The sequence below is a fragment of the Myodes glareolus genome, chromosome 1 (genome assembly GCF_982192425.1).
Source record: "Myodes glareolus chromosome 1, mMyoGla1.1, whole genome shotgun sequence".
Taxonomy (NCBI): domain Eukaryota; kingdom Metazoa; phylum Chordata; class Mammalia; order Rodentia; family Cricetidae; genus Myodes; species Myodes glareolus.
In genome coordinates this window covers 88,888,945-88,913,845 of record NC_142026.1, presented here as the reverse complement: position 1 = coordinate 88,913,845, position 24,901 = coordinate 88,888,945, and the positions used below count along the sequence as shown (strand labels likewise).

General features: G+C 45.7%; 1 protein-coding gene and 1 long non-coding RNA gene across 2 annotated transcripts; one reads left to right on the top strand and one right to left on the bottom strand.

Annotated features, from left to right (window-relative positions):
* Positions 1-1,034: 1,034 nt before the first annotated feature.
* On the top strand, positions 1,035-16,636 carry Zbtb24 (zinc finger and BTB domain containing 24). The gene is made up of 7 exons (XM_048425122.3): positions 1,035-1,189; positions 1,883-2,853; positions 5,257-5,424; positions 5,924-6,007; positions 6,793-6,876; positions 12,784-12,865; positions 14,370-16,636. The coding sequence occupies exons 2-7, from the start codon at positions 1,911-1,913 to the stop codon at positions 15,067-15,069; spliced, it is 2,061 nt and encodes a 686-aa protein (XP_048281079.2). The 5' UTR covers positions 1,035-1,189; positions 1,883-1,910; the 3' UTR covers positions 15,070-16,636.
* LOC125394337 (uncharacterized) lies at positions 8,800-24,713 on the bottom strand. Its single transcript, XR_007230187.3, has 4 exons — positions 24,573-24,713; positions 18,390-24,014; positions 12,036-12,195; positions 8,800-10,162 (listed from the first exon to the last, which is right to left on the bottom strand). It is a non-coding gene; the product is annotated as an uncharacterized LOC125394337 (long non-coding RNA).
* Between the last annotated feature and the right edge of the window lie 188 nt (positions 24,714-24,901).

Sequence of the window (24,901 nt, the reverse complement as noted above, 5' to 3'; positions counted from 1 at the left end):
AAAGATCACCTGTTCTTCCTGTTCTGCTTCCAAGCAGAGCTCCCGAATCCCACAAATCTGAAGGATTTGTTCAGAATAAAGGGGAAACTTCAGTGGGAACCTGTGTGACTTGAGCTACTTTTAATAAAAACTAGGGAAAATGAGCAGGGTGGTGGTGACACAGGCCTTTATTTCCCAGCACTCGGGAGGTAGCTGTGAGTTCGAGGTCAGTCTGGTCTACAGAGTGAGTTCCAGGACTACACAGAGAAAACCTGTCTCCCCTGCACCCCCACCCCCAAACGAAAACTTAATTCCATCTCTAGTTTTCCAAACGGTGACGATACAGACGGCAGGTTTGGAATCTGGAAGTGGAAATAATTAGTTACGAGAGAAGCATAAACGCTGAGCGGAAACGCTCGAACAGTTGGAAATAGGTCCAGAACGAATCTGAGTGGGACTTTGGAGACCAAACTAAAGATCTATCCAGAGGAGACACGAGAGCCACACCAGATGCTACCCAGAAGATTGACTACCTGTATTTGGAGAACTCTCCCATCCTCCTGGGTCCTAGAGGGAACAATACTACAGCTAAGACAACTGAAACCCTCAACAGTCTCTTGAAAATGCTGGAAACGTGAAGAAAAACAATGGTCACTTCAGTCACAGTAGCCGAGCCAAGTACTTACTCAGCCCATTCTAACCCTACCAGGTGGGCACTGGTTAAAACCAGTTAAAACAGCCCCATTCCGTGCATAAACAAGGCGCGGAGGACGCGTAAGAGAGGCAGACGTTAGAAACATTTAGGGGTAACTATTACATTAGCATTCGATGGTGAGGATAAAGACGGAGGTAGCTTTATTCGTCCACCACGCACGCCTCATTAGCAGGTTTGAAGTCTACCGGACAAAAGTGACCGAGATGACTGAGCAGCAGGACGCAAACTCTTGCGAATAGGCAGGTTCCCACATCAGCCCGTCCCTTTCCGGATTCCCCAGCAAACCCCGCCCCGAGGCGGGGCTATGTGGTCACGTGATCCGGCGGCCGAAGGTGCGCGCTTCCGGGTTGGGGTTCGCGGCGTCTGCAGGAGCTGAGTGAGAGCCAGCGCGCAGCGGCGGTGGGGGCGGGGGAGCGGCGACGTTCCCTGCCAGCCGGGTCCCCTCTAGGTGGCCGGGTGGGCTGGCCGCGGCAGGACCCCGCTTGGCCCCGACAGGTATGTCCGCCGCCGGTGGGTTGGGTCCAGGGAGCCTTGCGCCTTGGAGCGCTCGCGGGACCCAGGCCCCGGGCCTGGAACGCTGTTCGGAGCGGCGCTGCCCTGCGCGGGGCCTCTTGACGCGGGCGGGATTTCACCGCCCATCTCACTTGCGTGCGTTCATTTTTATCTTTCTCATATTGGTTCTCACAGACCAAACAGCTAATCACGTGTGGGATTGAGGCAGCATAGCCCCAACTCCAACATTGTGCAGCCACACTTTTTTTGGTTTTTCGAGACAAGGTTTCTACGTGTAGCTTTGGAGCCTGTCCTAGTACTTGCTCTGTAGACCACGCTGGCTCGAACTCACAGAGATCCACCCACCTCTGCCTCCCTAGTGCTAAGATTAAAGGCGTTCACCACCACCACCCGGCTCACACTTACAAAGTTTAAATACCAAGTGAATGCAAGGGAAGGCTATACAGATGTTTGATCTCGTTCTGTAATTTCCAGAGGAAATTCCAGACCATAAGAGGTTATGTGGATGGATATTGAAGAGGCAAATGTAGCCACAACAGGGTGAGAACCCAAGGCTGGGTTTCTAAGTAGACTTCAAAGGTGATAATGACAATGATGGTTCGTGTCAACTGAAACATGAACACAGCCTTGTTAGACAATATTTCCTCCTAAATAAACCTTGTTTTCTTATTTCAGATTTAAGCCTCTTCAGCGTCTGGAGAAGATGGCAGAGACAACACCGGAGTCTTCTGCTCAGCTTGTGCACTCAGACACGCACAGTGATACCGTCCTGGCTAGCCTCGAGGACCAGAGGAAGAGAGGCTTTCTTTGTGATATTACTTTAATCGTGGAGAATGTGCATTTCCGAGCCCACAAAGCCTTACTCGCTGCCAGTAGCGAGTATTTCTCGATGATGTTTGCGGAAGAGGGCGAGATTGGCCAGTCTATCTATATGTTGGAAGGCATGGTTGCAGACACCTTTGGTATTCTGCTGGAATTTATCTACACAGGCTATCTACATGCCAGTGAGAAAACTACAGAACAGATCCTGGCCACTGCTCAATTCCTGAAAGTCTACGATCTGATAAAGGCGTACACAGACTTCCAGACGCACCATAGCTCCCCAAAGCCACCGGCTCTGAACACTGGTACCCCAGTCGTCGTTATTTCTAATAAGAAGAATGATCCTTTAAAACGAAAACGGGGAAGACCGAGAAAAGGCCGTAGCGTGCAGGAGGGGAAATCAGAACTAGCTGCAGAGGAGGAGATGCAGCTAAGAGTGAACAGTTCGGTTCAGAACAGACAAAACTCTGTGGCTAGAGAAGGGGACGGTGTGGAACTGAGTGAACAGATGCCAAAAGAAAAGAACTTGGAGCCTGCAGGTGAGCCAGGGAGAGTGGAGGAGCTGCCTGCCGAAAAGGATGAGAACTGTGACCCCAAGGCTCGGGATGGACAGGATAGCCTGAGTAGGTACAGCAAGCGGAGGATCCGGAGGTCTGTCAAGCTTAAAGACTACAAACTCATTGGAGATGAAGACGACCAGGCTTCAGCCAAGAGGCTCTGTGGAAGAAAAAAGCGCGCCAATGGTCCTGAGGCCCGCTGTCAAGACTGTGGCAAAGTCTTTAAGTATAATCACTTTTTAGCCATCCACCAGAGGCGCCACACTGGTAACTACACTTTCCAAACTTATGCACCTCATTGGGAAATTGGGGATTGTCATGACAGTATTTAATAATTGTTCCATTTCTGCATGATAGGCATTGCAGTAAAGCCTTCGTAGGTGCTACTGTGTTTAGTTCTCAGTAATCTCACAGCAGGTAACGTCCGCAGTGTACAGATGAGAGGGTCTTAGAGCAGACTCGGCCATGCCACGATGACCCAGCAAGCCTGATCCAGAGCAGAGCCCTGGGTTTTGTTTTCTTTACTTATCAAGTTATCCAGCGCCTCCTGCCCTTTGATTTGTGAGTGTTCCCCATCTTTGCAGAAGCATTCTCTTGCTGTTCTTTAGACATCTTTATAGTTTAGCCATCTTGTGAAGATTTTTCCTCTTTTGGGTGCCTCTGAGTCAGCATTGGCATTAGTCCCCTTGTCATTGAAATGTCCTCTCCACCTGACCAATATGGCAGCCACTGACAACATGGAGACCTTTTCTCCTCTTTTACAGTCCCAGGGATGGAACCCAGGGTTTAGGTGCGTGCCAAGAAGCGTTTTACAGCCAAGCTGTATCCCAGCCCAACATAGAAATTTTATCACTTGAATTTAGGTAGCAAGACTGAGAAACTGAATTTTAATTTTGTTTCATAACCATGTATGTCTTATGGCTAACATATTGGACGATGTATCTCTAGCAGAACTCCTCAAGCAGTTTATTGAGCTGTTTAATTTGCCCTGTTTCAGGTCAGGTTGTAATTGTCACTTGTAAGCCTCCGTATATATACACGGGCTAGTGTTTAGTTTTGCTGTCATGTGACCTAGCAGCACCTGCTGCTGTGTTTCTGAGCCTGCTCATTAGAACCACCTAGAACTTCTGCAGCTACCTGTGGCCCACACCCAGGCTTCTGGTATTTCTCTGGATTAGCCATGTTTGAAGTTTCCCAGAGATGTAGCTGTCACCAGAGTGACTGTACTGGCGTCACTCCCCAGCCAACACCACAGAAGCGGGGCAAGGTGACATGTATGATCCCAGCACTCCAGAAGTGGAGACAGGAGGATCTCAAGTTCAGGAGCATACTTGGCTGCAAGGTGAGCCAGGGATATGTGAGGTGCTCTCTCGATAAAGAAATCCCCTCAGAGATTCTGTATGGTGAGAACCTGAATTAGGGCACTATGGACAGAACAAAATCCCGACTATGTGTTGAACTGTGGTGGGTTCTATTTTATTTTCTAATGGGCTCTGTAACTAATGGATGCAAATACTAGAGTGTTTGTTCAAACTGTGCATAATTTAAAGTACTTTGTTGTTCAGTAAGACAGCACGTAGAGTCTTTCCTTCACTCCCCCTGAAATGCTGCACTCAGCCTGTGTGTGCATGTTTTCTCCTTTGCTTTACTTATCACCAGGATTTTGTCCCCAGTGTTTCTTTTCCAGTCCAGAACTCCTGCTGTCTTAATTTCCTAGACATGACTTGTAATTTCCTTATTATTCACCTGTACTTTTCATCTTTGCTTTAGTTTCTGAGAGATTGCCACTGTACTTATAAGCCTCTAGGTTTGCTATTTCTACATTTTTGTTTGGTTTTTAGAAACTTAAATTTTTCTTTTCAAGAGCCCCAAGCCAAGGCCTTTTACTTCCTTGGACAGTTGCTCTACACCTAAACTAAATCCCCAGCCCCAATAAATTGTTGTGTTGGTTTGAGACATGATCTCATTATGTAGCCTGGCTGTCCTTGAAATCCTGATCTTCCTGCCTCAGCTTCCCAATGCTGGTATTACAGATGTGTGCTGCTGTGCCCAGTGTCCCTGATACCTTCTGTGCATTGCCGGTTTCCTTATCTGCTGTGGAGTCTGTCTTCACTAGCAGAGACTTCCCTTGACTGTAGTATAAGGATCGGTTTTTCTTTATGTGTATGAGGGTTTCCCTACATGTATGTGTGTATGTGCACCATGCGAATGCCTAGTACCCAGGGAGACCAGAAGAGAGTGTCAGTCAGATTCCCTGGAACTGGAGTTTCTGGTGGTTGGGTGTCACTCTGTGGGTGCTGGGAACCCAGCTAGAGTCCTCTGTAAGAGCAGAGCCACTCTCCAGCCCGAAATGTAGTGATTTTTTTTTAACCTCTAATAATATGCAAGATCAGGGCACTAAAAGCTATTGGTATTTCTGTGAATATGAAGGCTAGGTTTTAAAAGTTAGGTTGCATCCATCTCATGGCTTCTACCTGTTGGTTTTGATTTCATCTGTTCTACTTTCTAGACCTTTATTATTTTATTCTAGCTCACCTATCCACTGGACTTGAGGTGTTTGCCCTAAATATTTAACAGTATGAATGATTCTATATTGCATATTTTAATTTGGGAGGAAGAGAAGAGTGCACAGGTCCTTATTTATACCATGTTTCTTGGCTTTGATCGCAGGGGAACGACCATTCAAATGTAACGAGTGTGGAAAGGGCTTTGCCCAGAAGCACTCCTTGCAGGTCCACAGCAGGATGCATACGGGGGAGCGGCCATACACCTGTACTGTGTGCAGCAAGGCACTGACCACCAAGCACTCACTGCTGGAGCACATGAGCCTGCACTCAGGTACTGGGACTTGCACTGGGACTTGCACTAGAACCTGGACTTGCACCAGGTTCCTATTTCCTGGGGTGGCATTTCTAGCATACATCTAAATGGTGTTTTTGCAGCCTGGTGTCATTTCCCACACAGTGCCATTGAAAGACAGGATTGTGCATGTGTTGATGTGCTGTTCTGAACGACACCAGCCTCCAGCTAGAACTTATTAACTGGCCGCTGCAGTGCAATATACATTTAAATGTGTTTTACTTCAACACTAGAGTTTAGAATTCTCTGTGTGAAAACCACTTACAGCCTGCAGTTCTACCCCAGGCTCCACTTCCCCCTATGGCCTTGCATAATTTTGCACACACTGGAAAGGCTTCTTCTGGGTACCTAGACAAGATACTCATATCACTTGTAGAAAATGGGAACTTGGGCACTGTGTTATTGAACTTCTTCATGAGCATTCTAATTCTCTGCAGTTTGGGCATGGTTTAAGTGGTTTTTATTCTTTATTTGGCAGGGCAGAAGTCTTTTACCTGTGATCAGTGTGGAAAATATTTCAGCCAGAAAAGACAGCTAAAGAGTCATTATCGAGTCCATACAGGTACGATACCAATAAGGTGAGAAAAGTTTTGCATCGCTGGGGAAGAAGTGCAGATACAAAGTATTTGTGAAACAGTAGGTTCATCTTACAGAATGAATGAAAGAATTGGAAAAAACAGGCTAGGAATGCAGCTCGTTTAGTAGAGAACTTGCCTAGTATGAATGAAGCCCTGGGTTCCATCCTCAGTATCACATAAAACTAGGCATGTGAGCACACATCTGTTATCCTAGCACTTGAGATGTGGAGGCAAGAGGGTCAGAAGTTCAAAATCACCCTCAGGTATGTAGTGAGTTTAAGGCCTGGGATACCTGAAACTAGCTAAAAAAGAAAGAAAAGAAAAGTCAGCGGTTGTAGTGTTGTTTTCCACCAGGTAAGACTCAATTTAACGTTTGCACCATAATTTTGGAACCATACATAGAACCACCACCACAGAACTGCTGTATCCCAGAGTGCTGCTTGCTCAAGAGGCTTCAGTTAGTTGGCTGTTAGTAGTGGCATCCAGAAAGGGATGTCTCACCCATGGCTTCTGATTGCTAAAGGTTCTATTCTTCCTGCCCCTGATGAGAAATGAAATGGGGTGGGCATCACTCAAGCTCAGCCGCCCAGTCCCTCTGGTGTTCGAAGAGAAGGGTATTTAGAAGGGCACTGGGGTAATAAAGTTTATTGTTGTTGGAAAGTGCCATATTTACAGTGATTATTTTTCAGGGAAGCGCTTTAAAAGAAATCACTGAAGAAATGCAGGGAGAGCATGCATGCACTGACACTTTTTTTATTGTTGCGGCAAGGCCACTCACTACCAGAATGCAGCCACTGCCATCGAAAATTCATGGATGTGTCTCAGCTAAAGAAACATCTGCGAACGCACACAGGTAACACGCCTCTCTTTCAAGGCTCCCTGCTGCATGCCGTGTTCTCCGCCTGGGCTTGGTATGCTTATTGCCTGTGCGGTGCATCGTAAGTTTTATAAAAGTCCAAAGTGAAGGCAAAGTGCTGTAAGCCAGCACAAAATGCTATGGCCACTGTTGTGTGGGGACATTACATCCCGCTGTGAGTCGGCACAAAATGGAGATTGCCTGACGAATGCTGTTCGTGTGTGAGAATTCATGTCATTCCACAGCATAGTGTCGGTCTCGGTCTGGCTCCGTGTCACTCTGTTACTTCAACACAATAAATGGTTTAGAAAAGAAAGCATACACCAGACACGAAGGTAGACACAGGGTTCCTCTCTGTCCTCTGGAGCCAGTGCTCAGCTATGAAATTGCTATCTCCCAAAGAGGTAGGAATGAGAAGGCAGCATTGTTGGGGCAGGTAGGGTTTTTGTTTTGTTTTTTCCATTTTAAGTTCATTGGAGTAAAACTGTCCATCTTGGACCTTTTGGAAGGGATATGGGTTAAAAATAAGCCTGTTGGATTTTTCTAAGAAACAGTTTCTATTAAGGTAGATTATTTAATGATTCTGTCAAGTTGTCTACTAATACTGTATAGGCAGATCTCTGAGATCTGGCCAGCCTGGTCTATGGAGTGAGTTCCAGGATAGCCAAGGCCATACACAGAAACCCTGGCTCAAAAGACAAAAGCAAACACACACAAGAATTGTTTAGCTTTTGGCACCTCGATTTTTTTTTAATGCAGGTTGGTAATTTCCTAACTTGAAGAAAACCTAAATATTATTATCCAAGTGCCTGGGACCAGAAACTCCCAAAACCCCAAAATGTTCCAAATCCCAAACTTTTTAAGTGTCAATGTGATGCAACAGTGGAAAGTACCACACCTGTCCTCATGGGATAGAACATAATCAAAATTTAGGTGCACCAGAGATACTGTCTAAAATTTTCACCAGACTATGTGGAGGAAGTTTATATATAAAACATAATGAATTTTGTGTGTAGATTTGATCCCATCTCTAAAATGTGTGTGTATGTGTGTGAAAGAGAGAAAGAGACAGGGAGAGAGAACAAGAGAGAAAATTTTCTAAAATCTGAAAAAAAAACTGTGTTGTTTCTGATTCCCAGCAATTTTGAAATTTATTTGTTTTTATTTTACATGTAAGTGTGGTTTGCCTGCATTTATGTGTGTGTGCCACATGCACGAAGTACTCCTAGAGACCAGAAGTTGTTAGCTGCCATGTGGGTCCTGGCTCCTTTGAAAGAACAGTCACTGTTTTTACTCACTGAGCAATCTCTCCAGACCCCTAAGCACTTAGGAAATTGTCTTATAAGGGGTGACTTTTATGAAAGTCTCTGTACGTTCTTAATTTTTTACAGTATGTGTATATGTCCATCCATGTGCACACAGGTGCCAAACATATATGTGTAAGTCCGAGGACAGCTTGTTGGAGTCAGTTTCCCCCACCATGTGGGTCTTGGGTATCAGACTTGGTGTTGGTGTCGTCACCTCCGAGCATCTCGGTGGCTCCTTCACTTCCATAGGCTTTCTCACTAGTACAGCCTGTGGACTGTAATGCAGCCATTCACTGCATGTTTACTGACCATTTGCTGAGTACCAGGCTCTGTTTTAGGCCAAAGGACAGATAAAGAGATGTCTAAGTCCCTGCTGGTGTGACATCAGCGTTTGAGAAGGGAGGCCCAGACAAACAGATAGGTAGCATATCCATGATGCATGGAAATTAGATATGGCGCAGGAAAGCAGGTATGGGAAGAGGTGCCTCTCTCTGGGTGGGCCTGTCCCGGGGATGGGAGCCGCTTGAGTGTGCTGTGGGGAGACAGCAGTACAAAGCCCTCAGACGGGGTGCTAGGAGAAGGATGCTTGGGTAGACCACAGGGACAACAGGGCCATGTAGCAAAGTTTATTTGTTTATAGCTGCACATTTCAAACATTTGTGAAACTTTAAAACAACCTGGGTAGTGGTGGCACACAACTTTAATCCCAGCACTCGGGAGGCAGAGGGAGGCAGGCAGATCTCTGTGAGTTCGAGGCCAGCCTGGTCTACAGAGCAAGTTCCAGGACAGGCTCCAAAGCTACAAAGAAACCTTGTCGAGAGAGAGAGAGAGAGAGAGAGAGAGAGAGAGAGAGAGAGAGAGAGGGTGTCTCTCCCTCATAATGAACCATCTCTCAAGGGACTGTGTAGTCTATGTGGTGAGTTTGTTATTAAAATGCAAAAAAGAAAAAATAGACATTGGTCCCTGTTGGGGAGAATGAGCCAAACCCTTCAAAACATTAGGGTTCTTCAAGGACAAGGTCTTCGTACAACACATCTGTCTCTAGCACTCAGCTCAATGGCCACATTGGCATCTCATTCCTTACCCTGAACTAGGATGTAAAGCAGGCATTTGCCAGCATAGCCATACTTGCTTTAAGAACCTAGACCATCACTTGTTTCTCAGACCTCAAGTGCACACTCTCTCCAGGTGAGATGTCATGCACCAGACACCAGAGAAACCAAAGGCACATTATCTCTCTGTTCCCCAAGAGAATATCGAAGGCCACTTGTCTAATGGGCAGGCGGCGCTGCCGTGAGAGGTGCTGCTAAGAAGGATCTGGCTCATGGTCTCACAGTCAGATATTTTCCCTGACCTGAAGCAGGTCAGGCTTGTGGGACATAGTCAAGCCAGGCAAACTCACACATCTGATAAGGGCCACTTGTTTGTTGTGGGTTTTGTTCTTTTGAAAGGGTCTTGCTAGGCAGCTCAGCTTGGCCTAAGAACTCACTCGGTCTTCCTGTGTCAGCATCATGAGTGCTGGGACTGTAGGTGTGCTCTACCACCATGGACTGTGATTTTCCTCTGTCCTTAAGGTGGGAACGTTGCTCAGTGTGCCTGTGTGCAGCAGCCATCCTTGTGAGTAGGTTCTGCTCTACAGAGCGCCTCCACCTCTCCGGCAGCTCTGTCCCTTAGATTGTGTTAGATAAATACTGGTGTGGGCTCCCATGCTCATGTGGTTGTCCTGCCCAGTCACATGATAGGTTCATGACGTCACAGTTTCAGTCACAACCTCATTCTGTGGGTTAGGTACGAAGCTGCCAAAGTTTCTCTGCCTGTGTTGAGATGAGTCCATCTTGCTTGTTACAGTTTTCCTGGGATCTGGGGCCACCCGGGACCTCTTGCCCTTGCAAAGTCTGTGTGTATCCATTAAGAATCTCAGTGCAGTGTGATGGAGCCACAGAGGGAGGGCGAGTCTTGTTCCCCAGAGTGGAGCCCTGGATCAGGAAGACAGAGCAAGTGCTGGGTGACTCAGGAAGCATGTACGTGTGCCACCAGTTGGACAGACGTGGGGATTTGAGACTGTAAAAGCCCAGTGGTTTGCAGAGAACCAGTGGGGCAGACCAGTGAAAGCAACAGGGCCATGAACCGGGAGAAGGAGTCCTTTAATGTGTCTTGAGAAGACTTGAGCAGCCTTGGAGGGATGGGCAGAGAAGGAAGGGCCTAGGATAGGTGGTTGGCAGACTGAGAGAGGAAGGCCTTCGGATCAGAAGGGCGGTGAAGAGACTGGGAGCTCATTAATTTAGGACAGAATCGTCATTGCTGACATGACAAACTGTTAACAGTTCAGATTTTAAGAAGTTGGAAACGATGCAGAAGTCGTGGCCCCTCTGGGACTGAGTCATTTCTGCCTGCGTCTTCCTGAGTCATCCTCCTGTCTCTGACCTCACCTTTCACTGTTACTGTCTGAACCTCATGTTAAGACTTCCTTCCAGTCTCTGCTGCCCAAGCCCTCGTGTCTCAGCCTTTAACCTCTGTGCGTCTGTCTTCTGCATCTCTTGGCCCTGACCACAATACCTCATGCATAGTCTGGCAGGAAATCCTCCCTCTAGTCCACTGCGGACACAGTCTGAACACATCATCTGTCTACTTAAACCTCTGTCTGGGATTTTGGCTCGTCTTTGAGCCCACCACTCTGCAGTGAATTCTTGTACCCTAGCATTTTGTTGTACTTAGACCAGTGCCCTGTCAGGCCCTCCAATCTGTCCGGGCATTCTGTCTGCACTCAGTGCTGTGGATTTCAGTTGTTATTGGAGCACACTCCGTTTCCTACCCTTGCACATAGACTGCACACCCTTCCTGAAGCCATGATCATCTCTTTTGTTACTATCTTTCCTAGCTACAACTTTGCCGGAGGTCTCTCAGTGTTTCCGAACTAAACAAAAGAGAGGAGTGGCCCTAGGTTGAAGAGAGAGTCACACAGAACAGATCTGAAGCCAAGGGTGAGAGATTCCGTCACCATGGCTTGAGTGTCCTACAGACCAGTGTTGGAATCCTAATGACTGACAAAACACGTTAAAACATCAGATGCCCCGATAGTGGGGCACTAAGAAGGATGAGTTTAGTCCTTTCCCTTCCCCTCCAGTGTCCTTTCTTCTCCACCTTCTGCCCTGGAGGTACAGCAAGACGGCCCTAGCCAGGAGTAGATCCTGAACTCTGCTGAGCTGGAGCTGTGCACAGTGATGAATGCCTGTAAGCTTAGTACTCAGGAGACAGGCACGTGGACCTCTGATTTGAGGCCAGTCAGAGCTATACAATGAGACTAAAAAATACTGCCCACTATCTGTGTATTTGAAGCCCAAGTGGAACAGGTGCACAGTCTACATGAGAGGTGGGAACTGACTGAGGTCTGAGTAGCCGCAGCTCTGATTAGAAAGCCGCCTGCCTGTCACCTTTGCGTGGTGAAGGCAACCATGTGCACACTCTGATCCGTTTAGCTCGTCTTGTGTGTGGGTGCCGTGCTGGGTGGAGCTCGGAGACAAGTCTAGTCTGAAAGAGCATCTCTCTTCTGCTTTCTCTAGTGAGGCCAGGTCTTGCTGTTGGCTTTTCCAAAACTCCTCTAACCTCCATTAGGATCCCTTCCTTCACTTGGCTTCTGGGGGAGATGAGAGTCCATTGTCGCATGTGTAGTGTGCAAACTAATACTGAAAAACAGTATTAGTTTTGTTGTTGCTGTTAACGAGTGAAATCTGAGTACTTGCACATTTTATGTGAGCCTTAGACCACCGTGGGAAAGTCATTCATTTGGCAGGGTTTCTGGAATAGGAGAGAGAGAGAGGGAGAGAGAGAGAGAGAGAGAAAATCTGTTACCTGTTGTAGTGTGAAGCTTTGGCTGCTGTCTCCTGATATGGCCACTGGAGCAGTTGCTGCTACTGTGAAATGTTCTGTCAGTGTGGAAAGGCCCACACTGTTTACCATCTTGACAGTGTATAAACAGGAAGTAAGAGACCGTTTTCAAGACTGCTGTGATCTACGAAGGAGGAAGTGAGAAATTGTCAGATTCTAGACACATTTGGAAGGTAGCTATAAATGTGAGCAGTGTGCCCTGGTGCACAGAGGTCCCTTCGAAGGTCCTGGCCACCTTACCCAGAAGTTCTGCAGAGGTGCAAGAGTCAGTGTTAGACTCAAGGGTAGAAAATGCAGGGGTAACTACGAGTTCTTTTGTTACCCACATATGAAGAGCTTCTCCATCATCATGGAAGGGAACCACACCTCCTCTGCATCCTTGCATTCTCTTGGCGCCGCCCAGATGTGCTTCCTGTGCTCTAACAGAGTGGCCTTTGCTTCTCCCATTGGGAAAGTAAAGCGCCTGGGTTCTTATTTTGTTTTTCTTCTTCTTCTTCTTCTTTTTTTCTCCAAGAAAGGGTTTTTCCATGTAGCCCTGGCTGTCTGTCCTGGAACTCTCTCTGTATACCAGGCTGGCCTTGAACTCACAAAGATCCTCCTACCTCTGGGTGCAGGAATCAGAGGTGTGTGCCAGCACCTCCTGGCCAGGGTTGTTATTTTGTAATGTCGGTTGTGAACTAATAAATGCTTTTCTCTGTTTTCATTTTTCTAGGCGAGAAGCCATTTACCTGTGAAATCTGTGGGAAGTCTTTCACAGCAAAGAGCTCCCTCCAGACCCACATCAGAATCCACCGGTAAGCTTGTTTGGGGCTGGGTGACATGGGACATACCTCTGTAACCTCCTGGCCTCAAACTCGAACTCTTGCTTACACCTGGGACTGTAAGTGTATGTCATCACACCTGGCTTTTTGTCATTTAGCAACCTCACTGAAGTCTGGTGTTCTGTGGGAGTAACCTTTGCCCTAAATAAGCTTTATTTCCAGTTGTTACTCTGATAGAGTTTTCTGTGTAGTTTATTAGCTTATTTTTTAAAATAATTTCTCAGACAAAACCAGCAATATCAGTTCTGACCAATAAAAGCCTTCATTGTTGGCTTCATTATTTTGTTGCAGTTTTTATTTGGGGAGTGATCTGAAGCTTACATCTTCAATCAGAAGTAAATTGAGGCCTGGGGAAGTGGCTCAGTGAATAAACTACTTTTTGCAGGAGAATGAGAATTTGTTCAGATCTCCAGCCCCATGTAAGAGCCAGAGGTGGCGCTGCATGTATGTCAGAGGGCGGAGGAAGGTGGATCCCAGGGGTTGTGTGACCACCAGGCTAGCCAGAATGGCAGGCTCTGGGTTCAGTGAGAGACCCTCAGACAATCAGGTGGAGAGAGAGAGAGAGGAAGACAACCAGTGGCGACCTCTGGCCTCCACATGCATACAGAGATACGCCACACACGCAAATTAAACCATTAGTGAAGTATGAAGCTTGATGTCTCAGCACATAGGAGGTAGAAGCAGGAGGGTGGCTGCAAGTTCAAGGCTAGCATGGACCACAGAGTTAGACCATGTCTCAAAAGGAAGAAAATAATATCTGGGGTTAAGCATGGTAGAGCATGCCTACAAGCCCAGCACCTGGTAGGCCAGAAGCAGGAGGATCAACCGTTTGAGACCAAACTGGATTGCATAGAAAAATTCCATCCAAAAGAAAAGAGTACTGTTGATAAAAATTATTCCAGGTTGGACTTACATATATTTCTACAAGCTTCAAAAGTAATTAGGAGCTGTTAAAATTTTAATATTGATATTAATCATAATACATACATACCTATTTGACCTTTAGAATCTAAAAATCAGCTGTAAGAACTAAAAGCAAAATAGAACTGTTTGTATAATATGTAAATGTTTACTTTCTTACCTGAAACACATACAACAGTAGACTTAAAAAAGTTCATTCCCCATAGCCCAGTCCCACCTGCCGCCCTACCATAAGCCCTTTTTTATTTTTGAAACTTGGGGAAGCACATGGAAGCCGTTCACTCAAAGTCAGTCAATAGTTGGTAGGACCTGTGACTTTGGACGCTGGCCAAAAGTGGTTCCCATGTTGTTTTCTTTTGGTGTGAAGCGGAGCTGGAACTTATTTTAAGGGTTTGACATGGGTTTAAGCATTGGCATTCAGGGAAAGGAATTCTTATAAAGAGGACAGCAAACACTCAGATGCATTGCTGCTAGGCCCAGTGTTTCTTTAGCTTTGATTTCTTCTGCTAAGTAACCAGGAAGTAGGAAGCAATTGTTTCTGTATTCTTTCTTACAGAGGAGAAAAGCCATACTCCTGCAGCATCTGTGGCAAGTCCTTCTCTGACTCCAGCGCCAAGAGGAGACACTGCATCCTACATACCGGCAAAAAGCCTTTCTCCTGCCCTGAGTGTAGCTTACAGTTTGCTCGCTTAGACAATTTGAAGGCTCACTTGAAAATTCACAGCAAAGAGAAACACACATCAGATTCTAGCAGTGTTTCTGGCAGTAATGCTGACGAGGTCCGGAACATTCTTCAGCTGCAGCCATACCAGCTCTCCACCTCAGGAGAGCAGGAGATTCAGCTGCTGGTAACCGATTCTATGCATAACATTAACTTCATGCCAGGCCCCAACCAGGGGGTCAGCATCGTACCTGCTGAGAGCTCTCAGAGCATGGCCACAGACCCAGCTGGTAATCTTGCCCTGCTCACACAGCAGCCTGAGCAGCTGCAGAGCCTGATTCTTTCCGCTCAGCAGGAGCAAACAGAGCACCTTCAGAGCCTTGGCATGATTGGAAGCCAGATGGAGGCCTCCCAGCCGGAGCCAGTGCATGTCATCACACTTTCCAAGGAAACGCTGGAGCATCTACACGCCCACCAAGGGCAAACAGAGGCGCTCCAGTTGGCAGCGGCTACTTCCGATCCAGCCCAGCACCTACAGCTGACACAGGAGCCTGATCCACCACTACCTGCTCCACTAGGCCAGGAGCAGAGCTGACCCAAGCACATGTCTGACTGTTCCACTGGACCCTTCTCCTGGGCCAGTAGTGATTGGCTGGTCCTTTGGGCCACCATCTTACAGATTTAAAGACGTGATAGCCAACCACCAGGTTATTTATAGTGGGCTCCATTGGGGCAGAATCTGTGTTGTTGGCATTGCAGATCTACCTTACCTGTAATACCAATTCATATTTAGCATTTAAATATTGATGAGGGGCTCCACAGTCATGTATGTACTTTGTCTCTAAAGATGGGTATTTTCTCTGGGGAGCACTGATTTAGACTTTTCTGTAAGAGTTGAATGTTCGTGGCCATAGAGTGTGGTCTTCTTTAGAACAAAAAGGTATGCGTAGGTTGACTCTTCTGGTTTGGTGGTTGGTTCCATTCTGTTATTTCTCTTAGGCAGTGTACATGCCAGTCTAAAACAAGTCAGGACTGACTGTACCCGATTACATCAATCAGGAGATTCCCCTCCAGTAGCTTTTCTGCCCTAAGAGAGCACCCCTTGAATTTTATCTTTGTGGTACGGTGGGCTGATCATGTCTCACTGAGGGTGGATTCAGATTCGAACACCACACTCATGATACAGCAGCAAAAGTGTGCTTTTCTGTTGTTTGTACTCCCAGACAGGGTTTCTCTGTGAACAGTCCTGACTGTCTTGTCACTCGTTTTGTAGACCAGATACCCTCGAACTCATAAAGATCCGCCTGCCTCTGTCTCACAAGTGCTGGGATTAAAAGTGTGAACCACTACCATTTGGCACAAATTGTACTTTTAAAATTTTTGAGTTCAACTTTTCTGCAAAACTTGGATTTATACATTTTTTAAAGAAGCAGGCTGTTAAATTTTTAATTAAAATGTCTCCAGAGTATGAAACTAAATCAAGATACTCATTCCAAATAAACCAAATTTTGTTAGATAATGACTTGATTTTCATGAAAAAGGATCCTTAATTACCTGGATAGAAAGTTTATTCAGTGTAAGGCCTAAATACACTACTGTAGCCTACTTGATCTCAAAATACTGATTTGCATGTCCAGTCTTAGAACTTCCTAGATGTGGAAGTGTACACTAATCTATTTTTCTTAATATTTGATGAAATCCATCAACACACCACTTAATTTTGAGCTTCAGAGTGGAAGTAACCCACCTGTCCCTATGATTGTGTGCCTTTCAAACCATCACCAAAAGATTAAATTATGTTTGGCTTGTTTTCAGGATCACTGCATCTACTTGAATTCTTTGACTTTTATCTCTCATAAAGCTGGCAGTGATGTTCGAGAAAGAGATGAGGGTCCTAGTAACATTATGGGGTAGGAAGTGGGTTCAAAATCAACATCTTTTCCACAACAGTTGTTTGCTTAGCTTAGACTGCTCGTATTCCCACCGAAATCCAGATGTGTTTGCATCCTGGATATCTACAGAAATACACAATTTTTCGGGTTGGAGAAAAGATGAAAGTATTTTTGTTCCATACTTACCAAGTTGTATTTTATTACCTATAATTTACAAATTGAATTACCAAAGTGGTAGACACGTATCAACTAAAGTAATATGAAATTGGACCTGAATAGAGTCGATTTTTTACAAATACTGTTTTACTTTAGTATTTTAGACTCTTGATTTAGTCATTTAAGTCGTGTATTCCTTGTGTGTGAGTGTGGGGTGTGTGTGTGTCTGTGGAGGTCACAGGAGGACACTGGGTATCCTGGTGTCACTGCCTTATTTCCCTGAGATGGGAATCCGGACGCTGGTGTCCAGCAAGCCTCAGCCGTCCTCCTTTTCTACCTCACAGCATGGGGGTTACAAGCACACACTCCTGGATTTGACCGGTTGCTGGGATCCATGCTCAGGTCCTCACATGTGTACAGCAAGTGCTCTGACCCACGGAGCATTGCTCTAGTCCTCTTCATTCTTAGAACACAAAAGACTTTATGACCTCTTCAAAACTTCCTAATACTCATTTTCTCAAAAATTCTACTTTGTATTAAAGAAAATTAAAATTTTCTCACCCTAGACACCTGGGTAACTATTCAGAAGCATGGTTATATAGCTGTTGGTTTGCTTTTGGTGTTGGACTCAGTCCATACAAGTTAAATTTAATTTATAACAGTCTATCTCTGCACTAAGAATATAGCATGAACCAGGCCTGGTGGTGCAGGTCTGTGTCCTGGGAGACAGAGGTGGAGACAGGAGGACCTTGAGTTTAAGGCTAGCCTGAGCTACTTAGACCCTGCAAAAGAAAACAAGGCCTGGGCATGTAGCCAAAGTATGTCCCTGGCATGCACAAGACTGGGCTCTGTCCTCAGCACTGGCAGGGAAAAAAGAGGTACAAGACACAAGGAATTTAAAATATTCAAAAACCACATGTAACATTGGTGAAATTAATCTTAACAACGGTATTTGGTCTACTATCCTGGTCAGCCTTAATTGTCAATACCTGTAATAAATCGTCTTGATCATTAACTGATGTCCAAAGGCTCGGCCCACTGTGGGCAACACCATTTCTCATGCGGGTAGTCTTGGGCTATTTAAAAAGCTAGTTAAGCATGAGTCAATGAGTTATTGAGCAAGTCGGCAAGCCAAGTTCCTGTATGGCTCCTGCCTTGAGCTCTTGCCTGCCTTCCCTCGGTGATGGATCATGACTTGAAAGTAAAACCAAATAAAACCTTTCTCCCCCCCACCCTCCCAGTTGCTTTGGTCATGGTATTTGACACAGTAACAGAATGCGATTAGAACATTTGTTGCCAAATATTTCAATATGTAATTCATATTAAAATGTATTAATGAAATTTTATATCCTCCCTTGATACAAAATCCTCAAAATCATTTGTGTATTTCATACTTGCTGTTATATCTCAATTTTGACAACAATATTTGCTGGTATTTGATTTGCATTAGATTTCATAAAATTTATAGGTTAAAAACCTAGATTCATCTATCACGTAGTTCACACAACTGTTTTCAGTCACTGAAAGAAATAACTTATGTTTAACTTTTAAAAGTCAAACCTGGTTCCTCAGTTGACCTGGCCACATTATAAGCCCTCCCTGACTGTTTCCAGCATGTGATCCAGCCCCAGCCTTGACTATGTCATCTGACCAGCTGTCAGAGGAGAATCAGAAAGTAATGGTTTGCTTGCCCCAGCTCTCTGTCGTAATATACACTCTGACCCTTGAGATGAAGCTCCTTTTTAACTCAGTGGCTTTCTAAAAAATAAACTTTAAAAATGTATTTCATTTTTATGTTTATAAGTATATTAGTTGGGGGTTCTGTACAGTATCAGAACTTAGAGAATCACTTATTTGAGTCACTTACATGTTACAGCCCAACTATCTCAACAATGGTTGGCTGTGAATGGAAGGTCCAAGAGTCCAGAAGTTGCTCAGTCCACAAGGGTGGTTGTTTCAGCTGGTCTTCCGTATACACTGAAGTAGGCTCCAATGCTAGAGAAGGAGTGAACTTGCCAGAGAGAGTAAGCAGGCAAAGAGGAAAAATTTCCTGCAGAAGGTATGTTCCAGAATAAAGGTGTGGCTTCCTGCCTCCAGATCCAGATCGAAGGGGTGTATCTAACTACCTCAGAGTTCTGGATTCACCCACGTCAAAGCAAGGAAAAATAATCCCACACAGATGTGCCCTCCATTTCTGGGTTGTAGTTCATTCCAAATGTAGTCAAGTTGACAACCAAGAATAACCATCACAGTGTTTTGCTAGCATGTATGTCTGTGTACCGTGTGTGGGATGGTTGTGAACCAACAGGAGACTGCTGGAACAGAACTTGGGTCCTCTACTAAGCAAGTGCTCTTAACTGCTGTGCCATCTCTCCAGTCTGAACTCAGTGACGTCTATACCCAAAGGAAACAGACACAAAAGTGCCTCTCAGAAGTCCATGACATTTCACAGTTCCTTTTGTGATAAATGTGTGCAAGTCTTAAAGTGTTTTGAGGTGTGTTTTTAGGACTAGGCTGTTGAGCTTTGGGTCAACTGCAAGTAACCTTGCTTAAACAACGAATCCTTGGTTTTGGGAAAGCTCAAGTGTGAACATCATCCATGTGCTTACCTGATGATTCTGGAGAATTTCTGCCTCTTTTTGTTCTCTACATTTGGGTCTTTGGTTGTAGATGTTGTGTGCAACAGCTTAGATGACCAACCTGGATTCTCATTATAAATGCTTACATGTGGGTTTACGTAAACAGGGTTACACTGTGGGCCTGGAAGGAAACTGGCTGTGTCAGGTCTTCTTCCCACCATACTGCTTCTTGAAGCTTTGCCATGCAATGAGATGCCAGGGCAGGCCTGTCATCCCAGCACCAGGAGTAGAGGCAGGAGGATCAGGAATTCATGCATTGTCTACGTGGTCAGTATGACAACAGCCTGAGTGTAGTAAAAGGAGCAGCGGGCCACTTCCCGCCACCTGGCTCTGGCTAGCTTTACCCAAAATAATTACACGGAAACTGTATTCATTTAAACTGCCTAGCCCATTATCTCCAACCTCTTACTGGCTAACTCTCACATCTTGATTAACCCATTTCTATTAATCTGTGTTTACCACAATGTCGTGGCTTGCTGGGAAGATTCTAACCTACGTCCGTCTCGGAGAGGAGAGTCATGGCATCTACCTGACTCTGCTTTCTTTCTCCCAGCATTCTGTTCAGTCTACTCAGCCTGTCTAAGCTGCTGTCCTATCAAAAGGCCAAGTAAGCTTCTTTATTTGACCAATGAAACTAACACATAGACAGAAGGCCCTCCTACTCCACCTGAGCTTTGTGAGATCAGGTCTTAGAAAACAAAATCAGGATCCATAAGGAACCATGTGGTTTGGAGACTGTCATCCCATCTGGGTCATGTGCTCCTTTGCTAGGCTGCCACAATAGGCGCTTCTTCAGCAGCACGGATTTATTTGATTATGATCCTGGTTAGAAACAGGATGTTGAGCTGGGCTGTGGTGGCGCAGGCCTTTAATCCCAGAGCTTGGGAGGCAGAGGCAGGCAGATCTCTGTGAGTTCAAGACCAGCCTGGTCTACAAAGTGAGTTCCAGGACAGGCTCCAAAGCTACAGAGAAACACTGTCTCAAAAAAAAAAAATAAAAAAAAAATAAAAAGGAAGGAAGGGAGGGAGGGAGAAGAGAAAGAAAGAAAGAAAGAAAGAAAGAAAGAAAGAAAGAAAGAAAAAAAGAAAGAAAGGAAAAAGAAAGAAAGAAAATAAGAGAAAGAAATAGGACGTTGAGTTGGCTGAGCTGGTTCTCTGAGGCCTCTTTCCCTGGCTTGTTGCTGGCTTTCTGGCTCTTCTATGCTTTTCTCTCAGTCTGTGTCCAGGCTGCCCCCTTTTGTAGAGCCCATCAGGCACACTGCATTAGCTCCCCACACTAAGAACCTAATTTGTTACTTCAATAACTCTTGAAAAGTCCTGTTTCCAAGTGCAGCCCTACTTAGAGGCAGTGGGGCTAGGGCTCCAGGGTAGACTTGGGAGGTGGGAGGGGTCAAGGCACAATTCAGCAGGAACTAACTGGTTTCTGGGCTGAGGAGGAACTGTGAACTAGGACATCCCTGTAGCCTATAGGAAGCAGGCCCTACTTAATCATCATGGCATTCCTATGAGATAAGTATCATTATTATTATTAGGCCCATTTTACAGATGAGAACAGTGAGGCCCAAAGAGATGATGTTAGCCAGAGTCATAAAGTGGCAAGGCCAGAACTGGAGCCCAAGCCTGGCTGATCCCATGATACTGCACTGACGAAACTGAGTTGAGACTTACAGAGGGTGTGTGTCTGAAAAGCTGGCACACGGTCAAACTTAGGTAAAGTCACCAAGTTATAGTCTCTCCTACAGAAATGGATCAACCGTCATCTCAATAATACCAGTGTTAACTTTTTGCTATTAATTAAAATTTACCAAGTAGATGGAAGTCCCTAGGAGGTGGACGCGCCTCGGTGCCACAGCCTCTCTGTGAAGGAGCTGCCCATTTTTCCTTTCTCCAAAGGAAAACTATTGTGAGTTTAGGGCAGATTTGATTTATACGCTTAATAGCTAAGTTTTTGTCTTCCATTTCTAAACTTCAGTCTAAATCCGCAGGAATTCAAAGTAAATCCTTTGTTCCTGCTGGTGTAAATAGGAATAGCCCGTAAAACCAAATCCACGCCTCCTTCCATGTGGGTGGGAAGGAGTGACCTCTGAAGCTGGGCATCACTGTAATAGACGTCTTTCCAAAGCCATTACACGTGGTTAAGCAACGAAGACATTAGCCAGCAGGGACTTCTCAACTGAAATGTCCCTCCTTAGATGAACTTTTAAACTAAAGCTCATTCCGCCAGAGTTTGGATTAAATGTAGGAACTTGGCCACAGTTAGGTAATGTCAGTAAGGAAGCTTGGAGCTTTTTTTTTCTTTTTTGAGTTTGAATAATGAAGTGTGGGAAGAAGTGTGCTAATGAAGTGTGGGAAGAAGGGTGCACGTGGGACAGAGAGACGCTGTGTCCTGGAGCATGGCCTTGCTATTCTGAATTCTTAGTAAGAGCAATACACCACTTTATAGTTTGAAAATGATTTCCCAAAGAATAGTTTGACTCTTGGCTTTGATTTAGTTGGTTTGTTGAGTTGGGATCTCATACCGGCCAGGCTGGGATGGACCTTCCGATCCTCCTGTCTCCACTACCAAGTTCTGGGATTACAAATGTGCATCACCATGCCTGGCCAACGCCATATTACTCTTCCCTGTTAAACAAAAAGTTAAACTGAAACTTCATCGGGCTAAGTTAGAGAAAAGCCACATTTTTTTTTAAGTTACATGATTAAGTGACTTCTGGTCTGAGAAAATATTTCCTATAATCGTGTTTGAAGAGCAAAAGTGGTCTCGAAAGGAAACACAGGAAAGCCCTGGGTCTCCTGTTATTTGGGAGCCTGTGAAAGCATTCTCTGACTTAGGAAAAGCAGCATGCAGAGGGTTAAGTGTGGAGTGAAGAGGAGGAAAGAATGACAGGCCAGTTTATTTCAGAGTCCCCCAAACAGAGACACAGCTGTTGAGCTGCTGTGCTTATTTTGTGCTGGGGTCTGAGGTAGCCCAGGCTGGCCTTGACTTTGCTGTGTAGTGGAGGATGGCCCCGAACTATGCTTCCCCAGCTTCCACCTCCACCGTGCTGATGTCGCAAGCAGATGCTACTATGTCCAGTTTTTATATGATGCTGGGAATTAAACCATGGCTCCTCACATGCCAGGTGAGTACTCTACCAACTCAGCTACATTCTGGGCCGGGGAGCGATTCTTAATGAGGCCCTACACACACACACACACACACACACACACACACACACACACACACACACACGCATTTATCACCAAGTTATATCAGTTTTACCTGAAGCTATCTTTTGAATCTTTTGAGTCTACCCTGTCCCCGTCCTCACTGGCCTAGAACTCTGCCATGGGTTCCGTCATGTTTTCTAATTAATTTCTAATAACCCCTTTCTCCAGTAGAAAGTTGTCATCCATTGTAGCTCACCGCTGTCCCCTTAGCAACAAACAGAATGCCCTGCTAAACGGTATTATCTTAGTTCCGGCAGAGGACCACGTCCCACTCTGCTTACCCTCCTTCTGCATTTTCCCTCTGCACCTAGAAAAAAAAAAATCCCCAACCCAGCTTCCTCTTCAGCTCCTCTTCCGCATTCTCCATTCTCACTTCCGTCACACTGGTTACCTAGCTATTGGCCAATACCTACCCAGCTCTTTTTGCCTGAAGGCTTAGGAGCAGGAAAGTCCTCTGTGCTGCGATCTGACTCGGGTCATTCAGGTCAGAATTAGGAGAGGCCTTCCAGACCCTCTAATCTTAATAAACTTCACGAAGTGCCGTGCCTTTGCCTCAGGAACTGTGGCTTTCTGGGCCGTTGAGGACACTGAGCTGCAGGTCAAGGCCATATTACAGACTGCCTACAGATGTCTCCTAGGGTGTTAGATACTTGTTTTCTGGCTCCAAGCCCAGAAGATCAAAGGTTGGGAGTTGAGATAAGGAAGTGAGAATTGCACCGCAGGAAGACAGAGCATGGTCTGGGGCACAATAAAGAGGGTCCTGTCCCTAGCGGCTCAGGACTTTAACCTAAGCAGCTGCTGGCACAGCTTTTTTCCAAAGCCATTAGAATGGAATCCTTTAAAATGGAATTTTCATGTGTGGGTCATTTATTCTATTCGATCCCATATAAACTATCCATAGGACTATGCCAACTACTATGCTAAACTACTTATTTCATATAAATATGAAATTGTGGATCATAACTCAAGAGTCTAACAAGAAAAAAAATGCTTGTTCTATTCTGTCCATGGAATAAAAAGAATGCAGACCTGAAATAGGCTAAGGAAGGTGAGTCATTAAGATGTCACCATTAGAGGTGAGAAGACAGAGAGGTGGTGTCAGGGACTTCTCCTCATGCTTGGCCTGCTGCAGGGATCTCATTCCACACAGCTCTGTGGCTCCACTGTGTGTCTTTAGCATCAAGAAAAACTAGAAGTCGGCAGGCTGTTAAGAGTCGAAGAACTCGTTCTATGATCTTTAAAAGACAGTTTTTACAGCATGTTGTTCTTAGAGTCACATAACCCTGTTGGACTTCCACTGACCGTCTCTGAGGGAAGCTGGGCCTTTGTAAACAGGACCCAGTAAGTGGCTGGCGTCCATCTGCTAATGAAAGTCCGCCTGCCCGTTTACAGGGCTCCTTTCAGAGCGTTTTTTACACTGTGTGTTTAAGTGTGGGTGTGTCTGATGCTCTGCGAATGATGTCACACTCAAGAGTGGACCCAGCTCAGAAGCGTCCCTTGCTTCCTGAGCGTGGCCAGGCTGAATTGCTGGCTCCTCTGGGCAGAGAGTTGGCTTTTTCTCTGGGATTTTTCTCTCTCTTCTCTTCTTATCAGCTGCAGCTAAGAGTGCTGAGTGTTGAGGATTTGCTAGGTGTCCCATTGTCTCTGAACAAAATGTAAAATGAGAATAAATACAAACACAAAGGGCCAGCCACTAGACCTTGACTCCTGTGGTCCCCGGATCTCAAGGAGAGGGATGTGGCCCTCTCTTCTTAAGCTAAGCACTGAACTTCTGGTGTAGTGGTTCCACTTCCTCTTAATGCCAGACATGCATTAACAGTGGTAGGTTGGAATCCACAGAGGCCTGCCTATGTCTGATACCAGCTATGCCATTGGCTGTTGAATCTGTGCGGTCATGAAGCCTCTGACCTTCACTTAAATAGATTTTGTCAGCACTCATTCAATAAACAAGAACTGCTGTTTTATTAACTTTAACTAAAGCTGCTTGATTTTGGACAATTTCTTTCCCCTTGGCTACTGTTTCAATGTATTCTAAATACTAAGAATTTGATTCCAAAGTTTCTCGCATTGTCAGTTTTCTGAGTCTTCGTTTTAGTGCTGAATCTTGAAGATTTAAGCCTCTCCCATTCTTAGTTGGTTGATCTCACCACCACCCTCCCCCTCACACACCACACCACACCCTTGTTCCCTTATTTTGCGTACCTGGTTTGCGGACCAGGACTTTAAGCTTTCTCCTTAGCCTGAGCCTGGGAGTCGGCTGACCTGTCCCATGAGACAAGAACCCCGCAACTGGATCCTCAGTAGCGCCAGGGCTGTGGATTTTTTGGTGGGAGAGGTGGAGAAAGCTCAGTCATCTGGCACCACTCTCGGACCCTGCAGCTTCAACAAACTTCTTGCGGGAGGCCTGCAGCCGCTCCGCCAGCTCTTGAAGTGGTTTACAGTTTGGTACCACTAGGGCGGACTCATGCATGGTCACTCGGAGCCCTGCTTTCGTAAGTCCCTGCCCGGCCAGACCATTTGGAGGCCCCCAG

What these genes read in the sequence shown, in the direction of transcription:
- Zbtb24 (XM_048425122.3), top strand. Translation starts at nt 1,911, where the DNA reads ATGGCAGAGACAACACCGGAGTCTTCTGCTCAGCTTGTGCACTCAGAC. An exon ending in CCACCAGAGGCGCCACACTG is followed by an intron (nt 2,854 to 5,256) that starts GTAACTACACTT and finishes CTTTGATCGCAG; the next exon opens with GGGAACGACCATTCAAATGT. An exon ending in ACATCTGCGAACGCACACAG is followed by an intron (nt 6,877 to 12,783) that starts GTAACACGCCTC and finishes TCATTTTTCTAG; the next exon opens with GCGAGAAGCCATTTACCTGT.